General features: G+C 43.7%; 1 protein-coding gene across 1 annotated transcript; it reads left to right on the top strand.

Moving 5' to 3' along the window:
* The first annotated feature begins 6,136 nt into the window (after nucleotides 1–6,136).
* Nucleotides 6,137–8,355, top strand: LOC117696079 (preferentially expressed antigen in melanoma-like protein 7). Its single transcript, XM_034486670.1, is given in 3 exon segments — nucleotides 6,137–6,462; nucleotides 6,918–7,508; nucleotides 7,788–8,355. Coding segments are annotated over 3 exon segments (1,485 nt in total).
* The last annotated feature ends 6,003 nt before the right edge of the window (nucleotides 8,356–14,358 follow it).

The raw sequence follows: 14,358 nt of genomic DNA, 5'->3' as shown, positions 1-14,358 counted from the left end.
ATGGGAGACAATGAGAGAGACAATACAGGAGAGAGAGAGATACAATAAACGAGACTTGAGACTTGATCAGACCCTCTGTCTTGTCTCCATTCTTCGAGTCTCTCCCCCTTCTCTCTCTCTCTCCTCTCTCTCTCTCTCTCTCTCTCTCTCTCTCTCTCTCTCTCTCTTAACACTGACCCGCAGACCAGAGTGGCAGCTTGGGCCAGGAAACAGTGGCCGCCAAGTGTGCAGTGGAGAGGGCCGCAACACAACTTCAATGTTACAGCTTCTTGTTCCAGTGTCTGAGATCCACACATGATCTGGGCTCTTCCAAAGGGCTGGCATCACTTCTCCAGCTCTGCCCGCTGTAGCACTGTAGACTCTGGTTAATGTACTTCACTGCTGCTTGCTGGGACTGGAACATGGCCCCCTTGTTCTATTACATTACCACCAGCTGTCTGTTTTCCAACTCCTTCACTGCCTAAGCTTGGCTGTCCTGTAACATGCTCTTTAGACTGACTTTGAACTCAGAGATCTGCATGCTTCTTTCTGTTGCAGGGGGTATTAGCAAAGTGTCTGAGAGGCTTCCTGGCTCTGCAGCCAAGTTCCCACACTAAGCCCATTTTGTCTCAGCAAGCTCTCTGATGAGGCTGGAGCTCCGGAGCTGGTTCTGCTCACCTACTCTCTCTAGCTTGCCCCCATAGCCAACAGTCACTGTGCTTCTAGCTTTGCTTTGCTTGTCCCTGGAGCCACAAGTTCCTTCACAGCCATAACCACCCAGTTGTCCGTGGACCCACGTTCCAGTAACCCAGTAAATCAAATTTCTAGATGCTTAAAGTAAACCAATGGATTTATATATAGCAATAAACTCTCAAGACACAAGATGCCCACACAACTTAGAAAGTTATTCTGATTTTCCTAACCTTTAGTTTTCATATCTACCCATTTACTTGAAACCATGGGGTCCACTGCCATTTCGCCTTCCTACTCTCCCGTTTCTCCCTGTGCACCTGTCCCTCTTCCACCCTTAACTCCAATTCCCTTTTTCCTGTCTAATTACAGACCTCCCACTGCAAATATATTGGTCAGAGAAATTTCTGCCACATCTTTCTTAACCACTGGGATTAAAGCTGTGATCACCAAGCCTGGGTTTAAGTTTTTCCTTCACCTAGAACTTGTTGTGTTCTAGACTGGTTTTGAAACCAGAGATCTGCTGGTCTTTGCCTCCTGGTTTATACTACCTTGCTTGGACTTAAACTGAGTTGGGTGGGAGCTTGACTCAAGGTCACCACTCCCTTAATTCAATTTACTATCCTTGAACACAGGATTCAGTTCCATTTTACTTCCTGGTGCCCCTTTAATACTTGAACCCTGGATTTTATATTTTCCCTTTCTCAGTTTGCTATGCTTGTCTACAATACTCTTCATAAGCCTTAATCAAAGAACAAAGTCTATGACGGGATTCATCAGGACCTGTCTGGGAAATTGTGGGAAAAAACATGAGGGGTAGTCTGGTGGTTGGGACAAAATCCCAAGGGCCAGTGACAGGGTTCCGGGCGGCAGAGGGTCCCACATTGACACAGCCACTGTGGGCGGGCAGGCTTCTGGCTGCATCAGGAAGGTTCAGAGTTCCAAAGGCTGGGAACCTGGTAGCCGGCCCAGGAGACACATGGAGTCCAGTTTTCCAAAGCTTTTATTGTTCATCGCATGTTGAATGGGTGTAGATGGTTCGAGTTCCCCCAGGGGAGCCTGGCTTTTATAGGGAGGGGAAAGGGGAAGGGAATAACTTAATTAGGTACCACCCCCGGCCTTTAGATAACTCATTAATATTTTAATCTCTGGGGGCGGAGACCATTAATCACACCCTCTACCTGTACCCTACAGGTGACTGAAGGTTGCAGGTTGAATGGAGATCAGACCTCATGTCAGGGGCCTGGGTTCTGGGGGCGTGGCTGAACACCCACAACCCAAGAACCAGGATACCCTTCCACAGCCTGACAGGCAATAGCAACAAAAAGCCCTAGAGAAGATGCCAAGGGGAGGTCTGGAATCCTGGAGGTGTGAACAGGGTGAGGGGAGGACTGGCTGAACACCTGTGCATCTCATAGCTCTATTAATCCCCTCTTCATCTTCAGTCAGTGACCACTGGGAGACAGGACTGAGATCCACCCTCAGGCAGCTTCTCGGGATAGCAAATCATCCCAAAATGGCCCACAGACAATTCTTCTTGATTTCTCAGATGAATATATTGAAGATCTCGTGTTGAGCCAGTTTTGTAAATGGAGTCGATTACATGCTACCCTTGGATGTTTCAAAAACAAAAACATGTTGGGCAGTGGTGGCACATGCCTTTAATCCCAGCACTTGGGAGGCAGAGGCAGGCGCGGATCTCTGAGTTCGAGGCCAGTCTGGTCTAAAAAGAGTGAGTTTCAGGAAAACCAGGGCTACACAGAGAAACCCTGTCCAAAAAAAAAAAAAAAAAAAAAAAAAAAAAAAAAAAAAAAAAAAAAAAAAAAAAAAAAAAAGAAAGAAACAAAGAAAGAAAGAAAGAAAGAAAGAAGAAACCAGGCATGTAGGCTTGGCGCTCAGCAGGCGGAGACAGTCAGATTACTCTGTTTATAGCCAGCTTGATCCACATAAAGAGTTCCCCATAAAGCCAATTTATCAAGCCATACCAAGTCTCCAACAAAATACATGAATTACTGACAAAATTATTAAAATTCCTGATTTAATCATGTGCACCCAGTAAGACAGGTCAATGATAAAGTCTTACTCTGTCCCATATGGTATCCAAGCCTGCAAGGCGCACAGTGCACTTGCTATCTAAGCTATAGACACCTGTAAGGCTTACATCATATCCACACCTGCAAGGCACGTGATATTCATGTGCTTACAAGGCACATGGCAAAAGCCTATAAATACCGCAGATTTCCCTTCAATAGAGAGAATACGGGAGACAATGAGGGAGGGAAAATGAGGGGGAGACAATGAGAGAGACACAATAAACAAGACTTGAGACTTGATCAGAACCTCTGTCTTGTCTCCATTCTTCGAGTCTCTTCCCCTTTATCCTCTCTCTCTCTCTCTCTCTCTCTCTCTCTCTCTCTCTCTCTCTCTCTCTCTCTCTCTCTTTGGGAAACAGTGGCTGCCAAGCATGAAGTGGAGAGGACCTCATCATATATGGCTGGAGCTGAGGATCTCTCCAAGTGTGTTCCCAGGCTGGCTGCTTAGACCCTAGGAGCTCTGGTTGGTTGGTATTGTCTCTTTCCCCATGGGGCCACAAACCCCTTCAGCTCCTTCATTCTTCTCTCTAATTCCTTCATTGGGGACCCCATGCTCAGTTCAATAGCTGGCTGCCAGCAACCTCCTCTGTATACGCAGCCTCTGGCAGAGCCTCTCAGGAGACAGCTATATTTACACTCAGAAAACACACACTAGAAAACCCTCACACATTTGAGTATGTAAGCACACACTGAACAATTCAATCAGTAGACTCTTCACTTTCTAATTTACTATTTTTGAGTTCACACAATCAACTATGATTCAATAAATCTACCACAAGAAGAACCAATCACAAAGATCCAGAAGATGGAATCTTGTGCTTAGGGGTGGGGCTACATGGGTTGGGTGTGCTATAAAAGAGTTAAGACACTCAGAGTTCTGGAGACTACAGTCTTTGCCTGACCTCACTGGGAATAGGACCTCTCTCACCAGTATCCTGATCAGGTAAGTCACTTGTCACTCTCCTCTATCAGGAGGCCTCTCACAGTCTGGACAGGCATATTACTAACTCAACTACATTTCAAGATGCTGGATTTAAAATAAAATAGGGCAAATTCATATATATATATATATATATATATATATATATATATATATCGAAAATGATGGTGATGAAAATGATGATAATTTGCTTCTATTGGGTTTGGTGTTAATGAGAAATTCACATTGCACTGGAATTTTCATGTTAATAGGTTCATTTGAGTACTATTAGGAGATGTGGTCTTGTCCCTTCTTCTAACCACGTGGGAGCCAGTCTTCCCCTAATGGTCTTCAAATGAAGACATAGAATTCTCAGCTCCTCCTGCACCATGCCTGGCTGGACACTGCCATTCTCCCATCATAATGATAATGGATGGAAACTCTAAAGCTATAAGCTAGAACAAATTGAATGTTTCCATAACAGTTGCCTTGGTCATGGTTTCTATTCACAGCAGTAAAACCCTAAGACCCTAAATAGCTACCGAGGACTCGAGTATTGTTGTCATAGGCCTAAGCTTTTGTTTGGAAGAGTGTGGGTTTTTTGGACTTTGCATCTGGAAAGTCATGGAATGCCTTAAGTGGGGCTTAATGGGCTGTCCTAGTAGGAATATGGAAGAGTTGGTTGTTGAGAGTGATTTGAACTGTGCAGACCTGCCATAAGAGGTTTCAGTGGAGAAGAATTTTAGTATGTGGCCTAGTGATCATTTTTGTGCTATTTTGGTGAAGAATGTGGCTGCCTTTTGCCCTTGTCTGAAGAGTCTGCCTGAGGCTGAGGCTAAGGCTAAGGTGAAGAGAATGAGATTAATTGCATTGACAAAGGAAGTCTCAGCAAAGGCCAGCATAGACTTTGTCCTCTGGCTTACTATCACAAAGAGCATTTTTATCAATTATAGCAAGCTTAGAAATGAAAACCACAAAATATATAGTTTAGGTAATAATAAAGGGGCACCAGGACATGGAATAGAATTTAATCCTGTGCTTAGGAGATTAAGAGAAAGTGGTGATCTCAGAGCAAGATCCCACCCAGCTAAACTTATTTTTTGTGTTTGCAGTCAAACAAGGAGTAGTTTGGACTTTTAATCTGGAAAGAAATATAATCTAGAAATGGAGGGCACATGTGTAATCCAGATTTTGAGGCTGGAAGACACACTCTTTTGATCCAGATCTTTAGGCATAGTGACCATTAAAAAACTAGGCCCAGGCATTGTGGTATATATCTTTAATTCCAGGAGACAAACCCAGCCATATTCAAACCACCACAAACCTTACTACCAAACCATTTCCTATCATATGTTATTTGAAATCTACTACTCAGGAGAAGCATGAAAGTATAATATGTAGCTTAACTTTCCCCAGAATCCTCCTTACTCCTCCTCCAAAATGCTGATATTAGAGGCTCCTACTACCACACCTGGCAGCTATGCAGTATTTTACAAGCAAAGTGCACTAGCCAGGTGTTGTTGCTAAAACAGAGTATTCTAATCCTCCCAGTGGCAGTTAGGACCATGGCAAGGGGGGGGGCAAGCCTAGGCTACAAAATGAGTTCCATTCAGGTTTTGAACTGTGCCCAATTTCACTGTAGCCTCCACTCTAGGCAACAACATATTTTAAAAAGGAAACAAATCTAGATGGTTTTCCTAAAGTCATTCTTTTCCCAGACCTCAATGAACATGGGAAATCCCCTTCCTTGTAGCCCCCTACACTGGCTTCTCCACCTCAGACTCACAGTCTTTCTGGATGCTCTCATTCAGTCATGGCTGCTTTGAGGACCCATGAGGTTTGGCTTTACATTTCAGACAGAGTCTGTCAGACACTTAGGCACCTTTTTTTTTCCTTCCTTCCTGCCTTCCTGCCTTCCTTCCTTTCTTTCTACATTTCTTTCTTTTGTTTTTAGTTTTCCATACAAGGTTTCTTTGTATATCATTAGTTGTCCTAGAACTAGCTCTGTAGACTAAGCTGGCCTCAAACTAACAGAGATCTCCTTGCCTCTGCCTTCTGAGTGCTTAGAATAAAGCTATGTGCTACCACTACACAATGGCAATGCCATTCCTTGAGGAACTCCAAATATGATCAGTGCATGCTTTGTCACATAAAAGATGCTGATCAGACTGCTTGCCCCTGACCAACCTTTTCAAAAGGGAATAAGATTCAGAGGAGCAACGACAAGTGGTTGTTACCTCATGTGCCAATGGTTAGTTTGTGCACTGCTGCAGATTCTTGTGAGAGACCCTATATGCAGAGAGTGATGAGGGTTTGGCTTTGTGACCACCAGATTTTACAACAGGACATGCTGAGTTCCACACTGTGGCCAAAGCAGGGACTCTGGCACTTTGGTGATTCCTTGGTACACGGATTTACACATTCCCAAGACATATCTTGAAAACTGGATTTCTGAATGCTTCAACAGGTCCATTCTGACTGAAGATTCATCAAGATGAGCTTCCAGGTCCCACCCACACTCCAGAGCTTGGCAGTACAGAGCTTGTTGAAGAATGAAGCCTTGGCCATGTCTGCTCTGCAGAAGCTGCCGAGAGTGTTCTTCCCACCACTCTTCAAGGCAGCCTTCATTGGCAGACACACAAAGATACTGAAGGCAATGGTGGCAGCCTGGCCCTTTCCCTGCCTCCCTGTGGGGGCACTGATGAAATTCCATGACATGATGATATTGCAAGCTGTGCTGGATGGTGTAGACATGCAGCTGATAGGAAATTTTCACCCAAGGTAAGTAAGAACCATGTAATGCCAAAAGGCTTATATTTATGTGTAGGGAGGAGGACATCTGGGTTCATGAAGAATAAGGGTCAAAGGTGTATCAGAGGCTTCTGTTGGCATCATCTTAAAGAGTCCTGGACAGCTGTTGAGTCCTTGTATCAAATGTCCATTAAGTATGCAGTACACCTTGGAACCCATGTAGCTACATGACCCTGTATCTCTACCAAGTAATAGACATAGGAACAGCAGAAGTCCAGAGTAACAAATGGAGGAAGCAGGGCAGATCTCCAAATGCAGTTAAGGCCCTTGCCCAGCAGGCTTGAGTTGCTATATGGAGACCCAGCACTGGAAACTTAAATCTGTAGAGGACAGACAGACAGAGTACAAAAGCTAGCAGCTAACAGGTCAAGAAAAAGCTGTCTAATGGCTAATCCTCCTTACACTTCTACCTGTTTTACCCACAGAAGACAGAAGCTTCAAGTGCTAGACCTTAGGAATGTGCACCATGACTTCTGGGATGTTTCAGCTGGACCAGTTGATGGAGACCACTCAGCAGAGACTGTGTGTGAAAAGCAAATACCAACACGCCCTCATCGATATGCACTGAGGCAACGTTTGAAGGTGGTCACTGACCTTCACCTTGAGTTTGATCTGGATGAATACCAAACTTATCTATTGCAGTGGGCACAGGAGAGAAGAGGTTCCCTGCACCTGTGCTGTGTGAAGATGCAGATAAGGGGATTGTCTATGTCCACAGTCAAGAAGGTCTTCAAGATTTTCCAGCCACAGTGCATTGAGGAGTTAGAACTGAATACAGGGTGGACTCTGTCCACATTGGCAGGCTTTGCACCTTGCCTGGGTCAGATGAAACATCTTCGTAAACTCCTTCTAACAGTAGTCCATGAGAATCTCTTTAATTTTCTAATTACGTCAACAGACACACAGGAGAAGAGAGTCACCAAGTTCATTTCTCAGTTCTCCAAATTCAACTGTCTCCAGCATCTCAATATGATTGGTGTCTACTTTCTTGAGGACCGCCTGGATGAATTGCTTCGGTAAGGAAGGAGGAAGAGCTCTTTTTGATTCTACAGCAAACGTTCCTTGTTTCCCATATAGATGAGTGGCCATTGTAGATTTAGCAATAATGATCAAGTCTTATCATGATGGCCACTGTTAACAACCTAGAATGGTGTGACCTGAGTGGAAGACTCCAACAGGCTGCACTGGATGCTCACTGCCATCCCACAGGGACACTGACCCCAGATATGTGGTTTCCCCTGCTCTAGGTTAGCCCTGTCACTCTATGCCAAACTGATCTCACTGTCTCTCTTCAGGTGTCTGAAGACCCCATTGGAGTTTCTGTCCATTACTCTCTGCAAGTTCTCACAATCAGACTTGGAGTCCTTTGCCCAGTGTCAGAGCCTCCATCATCTCAAACATCTGCATTTAGCAGGCATCATTTTGTGTGATCTGAGTCTTGTGCCTCTCAGAATTCTCCTAGAAAAAGTCGCAGACACTCTGAAGACCCTGCAATTAGAACATTGTAGAATGACAGACTCTCAGCTCAGTGCACTTTTCCCTGCCCTGAGTCGGTGCTCTCAGCTCATTGAGTTCAACTTCTATGACAATGACATCTCCATGGCTGTCCTAAGGAACTTTCTGCATCACACAGCCAACCTAAAGCAGCTGAATGTCGAGTTTTACCCTGCCCCTCTGGAATGCTATGAAACTGGTTCTGTCATCAGAGCAGAGACATTTTTCCAGCTTTCTTCTGAGCTTATGAACACACTTTGTACTTTAAGGCAGCCCCAGTTTGTCTCCTTTGCCTCTCAGATATGCCTTCAGTGTTCATGGCGCTGTATCTATAACATGGAGACCAGACTTTGCCATTGTTGGCAGTAAATAGGAGAAGGTTCCTTTGGTTACTAAGAAATGAAACTCTAGGGACAAGTCTATGACCAAGGGGCTCCTGAACACATGCCTTCTTATATTATTCAATGTGTTGGAAACAAATAGGCTGACTTTGACATCTAGAGAGTGGAAATATGAGGAGAAAAAACTAATGGAATCATACAGCTGTGCATTTCAATATGTGGATCTGTCCAAGACTAGATGTTCAACCAGTCACTTCTGTATTTAATTCTCAAATGGACTATAATTGTATTAAGTCAGTAATCATGGTTAGTTAAATAAATACATAAGTAAATAAATAAATTAATTAATACCTGTTATTAAAACTCTAGGTGGAGGTGGCTCAGTAGATAACAGCACTGCCTTCTCCTACCAGACACCTGAGTGTGATTCCTGACATCCACCAGGCATCTCACAGCCATCTGTAAATATAGTTCCAGAGGCTCTGGCTCTGATATGCTCTCTGGCCTCCTCAAGAACTAGACAAATGCTTGGTACACAAATATAGCATGCTGACATAATCTTCATACAAATTAATTAAATAACAAAAACAAGAAGAGGAACCTTGTAGACTTGTAATAGGTCAGGGTAATATCCCTGATAAATCCCAGTGTTCTTTTGTGTTGAGAACTGCATTGGCCCATGTTTGGGCACCAAAAAAATGTTGGGGCCTAGGCTGCCCCACTTTGGGTGGCCTAAAATGTTGTGGCCCTCTCCACTCTGCGCTTGGCAGCCAGTGTATCCCAGCCCAAGCGGCCGCTCTGGTCCCCGAGGGTCAGAGTTCAGCATGAGAGAGAGTGAGAATGGACTCAAAGAATGGAGACCAGACAGAGTGTGTTTCAATCCCGTTTATTCTTCAGTCTCTCTTCCTAGTCCAAGTCCCAAGTCTTGAGTTCCTAGTTCCTAGTTCCCAGTTGTACTCCTCCTAGTTCCTAGTTGTACTCAATCTGTTCTCTTCCGAGTGTCTAATGTCTACTCCTACTCCTAGTGTCTGAATCTCTGTTACTCCAAATTGTTCTCTGCCTTTTATATGTCTCACTTCTGAGCCATGCATTTAGGTCACGCCTTTAAGTCATGCCCTTGGTTCTTCTCTCTAAATCTGATCTCTAAGTCACACCTTTAATCTCACACACCTTTAATCTCACACACCCAAGGAAAGTCCTAGGTATCGAAAGCAAGATGTTATCACAGTATGCTCAGCTGTTGTAGGCTATTGTAATCCAAGTCTCAGGTCAGGGTATATGGCTCAAGATGGCTGCAAAGCTGATAGCCGCTTTCTGCTAAAAGTCTGCTCGCAACACTTTTGGTCTTGTTTTTTTTTTTTTTTTTTTTTTTTTTTTGCAATGGGTATGTTACAATGTGTATTAATCATCACTAAGCAGTGTGTGGTGTTCTGTTCTTAGAGGAATTTTCCTTATGCAGACAGGTTCAACAGGTGCTGCCTTTTCCATCTCTATAATATTTTAGAAGCCAGTTTTCAGAAGAAGGCATTTGAAAGTTAACCCTGGAGTTTGAGATGGCTCATCAGTAGAGAGTACTGAGGACCTATGTGTGATTCCCAGCACCCACATGGCAATTGCTAACTGTAACTCCACTTCCAGGGACCTGATCTCCTCTTTTGGCCTCAACTGGCAATACACAGCCAACATGTATTCACACAGACACACCTTCACATGAATGAAAATAAAAATAGTTTAAAAGGAAATGAGTATGTGTAGCCAAGACTGCTCAACATGCAAAGGAACCCATAGCCAAGCTTACCAATCTGAGTTTGATCCATGCATGAGACCCACATGATGGAAGGGGAACACTGACTCCCAAAATTGAACTTTTACTTCCATGAGTCTGCAATGGTGCTATGTAAAGTGCAGGCATCCACATAAAAAATATATGGTAGTAGTCCCAGCATTGTAGGTGAATGCTGAGTTCCATATAACATGAGAAACTCTGCAGCACCTCCTCCTCACTAATAATGTGAACAAAAGTAAAAAACGTGAACTGAAGAGGTCCTAAAAGATAGCTCAGCAGTTACAAAGCACATGATGTTCATGCAGGGAGCCTTGGTTCAGAGAAGGCATCTGTGCTATAATGGAGATCCTTTCCTAAGACAGGACATTAAACAGAGGTCTGGGGAGGTCACCTGAAAGAGACCAGTGGGGGGGGGGGCAGGCAACGATGCAAAGAAACAGGGCTTGCTATGGGCTGATCAAACAGTAATTTTTAATTTTTAACACAGGAGTTATATACACAAAAAGGCAGGATGTGGGGACAGGGATGACACAGGAGTGTAGGTGTTCAGCGTTAGTACAGACATCTTCCAGAACAGTGTGTCAGCTGGATGAAGGTTCAGGGGACAGGACACTATGACTCTGCCTATGATTCATTTGTCCTAATCTAAGTTGGTACTGTCTACAAGGTCACATATCTACCAGGTCTATGACTAGAGCCTGGCAACTATCTACCAAAGCTGTTGTTTTACAATAGCTTCTAGCCATCTGTTCTAGTGTTTTTACCCAGAGACTTAAGACTTTGTGCTAGCAGGCATGCATGTTAGGCCTACTGCTGTCTTCAACCATAATTTCAGGCTGATTCCAGGCCTTCAGTTTATAGACAGAGATACCCCTGACAAAAGATGGTTTGACTGTGTTTGTGTTGATATTGTCTTCTGTTAATGGTGTTTTATGAATTGCTGCTGGGCCAGTGACCTTTAGATACCTTTTAGAAAATGGACATTTTTCTTCCACACATTATGATGGATGTTAAGACTGCAATTCTAACCTCATGTCTCTGTCTCTGTCTCTGTCTCTGTCTCTGTCTCTCTCTCTCTCTCTCTCTCTCTCTCTCTTTCTGTATGTGTGTGTGTTTATTGCATTGTGAGTATTGATTTATGCATGTCATGATGTTTATGTAGACACTAGAGGACATTTTTTGCACTTTGGTTCTCTTTTGCCACAGTAGGGATCAAACTCAAGTCCTTTGGATTTGTATGGTAAGGGCTTTCATCCACTCAGCCATCTCTACTGGCCATTTCTTATCATTTTGAACAGAAGTGTTGAAATAAATGAAAAATCAGAACAATGTGGAAGTTGACAAGTGTAGACAGATCATTATTTGTTGGGAGCTGACTTTTAGCAGAAAGCGGCTATCAGCTTTGCAGCCATCTCAAGCCATATACCCTGACATGAGACTTGTTTTTCTACAGCCTACAACAGCTGAAGCACACTCTGATATCCCACATATTTTGTTTTGCTGTTTACTGCCCCCAGCTGCAAGGTGCAAGTGGTATCCATGCCTGCAAGGCATGAAGTTCACGGGCTATCCATGCTATAGACACCTGCAAGGCTTATGTCATATCCACACCTGCAAGGCACGTGATAGTCACTCAACTACAAGGCACGTGGCAAAAGCCTATAAGTACCCTAGATTTCCCTTCAATAGAGAGAATACGGGAGACAATGAGAGAGAGAATAAAGGAGACTTGAGACTTGATCAGAAGCCTCCTGTCTTGTCTCCATTCTTCTTGTCGTTTGCAACACATTCTCTCTTGCTAGACCCAGACCTTTGGAACAGAGCAGGCCATTACAATTATTGACTACCTAGTCAGTTTGAGGCCAGCCATGGATACATAAGACTCTGACTTAACAAAATAAAAAAGATTTTAGTACTCTAATACTTAAAGTTGTGAGCCTTTAAATTCATGACAAACCTATACATGAGAACAATATGGTGGACATGTCTTTCATTTCTGAACTTGAAGGTAGAAGCAAGATAATCTTTGATGTGAGGCCAGCTGTGTCTACATAGTGAATTCCAGTGCCACAGACTGAACCTCTTCTCAAACTAGCAAAATCTGCACATGAAACTTTAAAATCATCTCTATAGAATGACCAACAATGCATAAATTCCTGATTCAATTTGCTCAGCTCATGGGTGGCAGTGTTTCATGAAGATAAGTTTACTCACATATTGTTGGGAGCCGACTTTAGTAAAAAGCAGCTAGATCAACTTTGCAGCTATCTGGAACTATATACCCCGATGAAAGATTTGGTTGTCAAAAGCCTATAACAGCTGAAGCACACTCTGATAAATATATTGTTTATCCCACATAGCTTGTTTTGCTGTTTAGTGACCTCAGCTGTATGGTGCACATGGTAAAGTGTTTTCACCTGTGTTCTCCTGCGTGTGTATATAAATACCTCAGAATTCTCTTCAAAGAAGAGACTTGATCACACCCTGTCTTGTCTCCATTCTTTGCGTCTCCTGCCCCTGCAGCCCCACTCTCTCTCTTGACCAGAGCACTTAGCCCCAAAGCATTGACACAGAGTAAAGGTTACCAACAACATATAAGACTGATTATTCAGCCCCAACATTTGAACACAAGTGGAATAACCTGATGTTATAAAATGGAGTCACTCCAAGGCTGAAAGATACATATTCTTTGAAACTACTAAACAGAAAAGGGCATAGATTGACCTCAAAAACATTCAAGTTAAGCTATAGCAAGTCAAGCATAGTGACACATGCCCACAATCCAAGTACATAGGAGGTAGAGGCAGGAGAATCAGGAGTTCAAGACCAGCCTGGACTACAGATTGAGACCATGTCTCAAAAAAAAAAATAAGACCAAAATAATGACTTGAGTCAAGGACATGAAACCAACACTAGACCTATGAAGAACAAGGCCTGTTGGCAAAAGCCTGTAATCTGAGCTACTCAGTAATCCTCCAGCTACCCTGGAGGCTGTGGCAGCAGAATCACAGAAACATATGAAAAATTCTTTTAGAAACTCACTAGCACAAAGGATAACTTAATAGAATTTTTTTAAACAGGAGTTTATGTAGGCATAATGATGCATCCCTTTAATCCATAACTGGGGAGGCAGAGGCACATGGATCTGTGAGTTGGATGACAGCCTCGTCTATGTGGGGAATTTTAGGATGATCACTACCATGTGGCAAGAAAATGAATAGATTTCTTAGAATGGTTTACAGGCTTTGGTTCAGCTAATTCAACTATGGATTTCTACCAACTGAAATTCCAAGAGTCAGTTGTCATTCAGTCCATGAGGATAGATGTCTCAGGTGTTCAGTACATGCTGGAATCCCAAAGAAGTGCTTCTAATGCCAGTGAAGGTAAGGACTTGCTAGCAAGAACAAGCAGGCAAAGAGGAAGCCTCCCTTTTCTATACTCTTTATTTAGACTGCTTGAAGAAGGTGTTCCCCAGATTAAAGATGGATCTTTGTACTTATGCTTAGGCATAAATATTTGCAAACTCCTTTTAACAAGGCTTCTACCTTCTCCTCTAACACACCACCCAGAAGTAGTGGAAGAGAAAAGTTGTTAGGGTGTGGGGGAAGTAGAACTATTCAGCAATAATTCTTTGGCAGCAGTTCAGTTCCATAGCAAACTATGACTCAGCAGCTGCAGACCAGTCCTCTAGGCAGGCAGACAGCAGGCATGAACCAGCAGCTAAAGTCCAGTCTTTTTAGCAGGCAAAGACCAGGCATGAACTGGCAGTAATTCAATCCTGAAGAAGCCACCAGGCTCTAAGACCTGCCTGAGGTGAGGCTACTAAAACAGCAAGCTGCCTTCGTGGGACCAAAATCTCTCCCACCTATGCCCAACAAGGCCATCCTCCCCTACATATACAGCTGGGGTCATGTGTCCCTCGCTATGTGCTCCTAGGCTGGTGGTTTAGACCCTGGGGAGCTCTGGCTGGTTGGTATTGTTGCTCTCCTCATGGGGCCACCAACCCTTTTGGCTCCTTCAGTCTTCTCTCTAACTTCTCCTTTGGGAACCCTTGATCAGATCAATGGTTAGCTGTGAGTATCTGCCTCTGGGTATGTCAGGACTCTGGGGGACCTCTAAGGAGACAGCCTTATCAGGCTGTTGTCAACATTCAGCTTCTTGCATCCATAACAGCATCTATTTTTGGTAACTGCACATGGGATGAATACGCAGGTGGAATGGTCTGCATAGAACCTCTCCTTTAGT

Source organism: Arvicanthis niloticus, unplaced genomic scaffold (genome assembly GCF_011762505.2).
Source record: "Arvicanthis niloticus isolate mArvNil1 unplaced genomic scaffold, mArvNil1.pat.X S10, whole genome shotgun sequence".
Taxonomy (NCBI): Eukaryota; Metazoa; Chordata; class Mammalia; order Rodentia; family Muridae; genus Arvicanthis; species Arvicanthis niloticus.
This window is presented reverse-complemented; position numbering and strand designations above follow the sequence as displayed.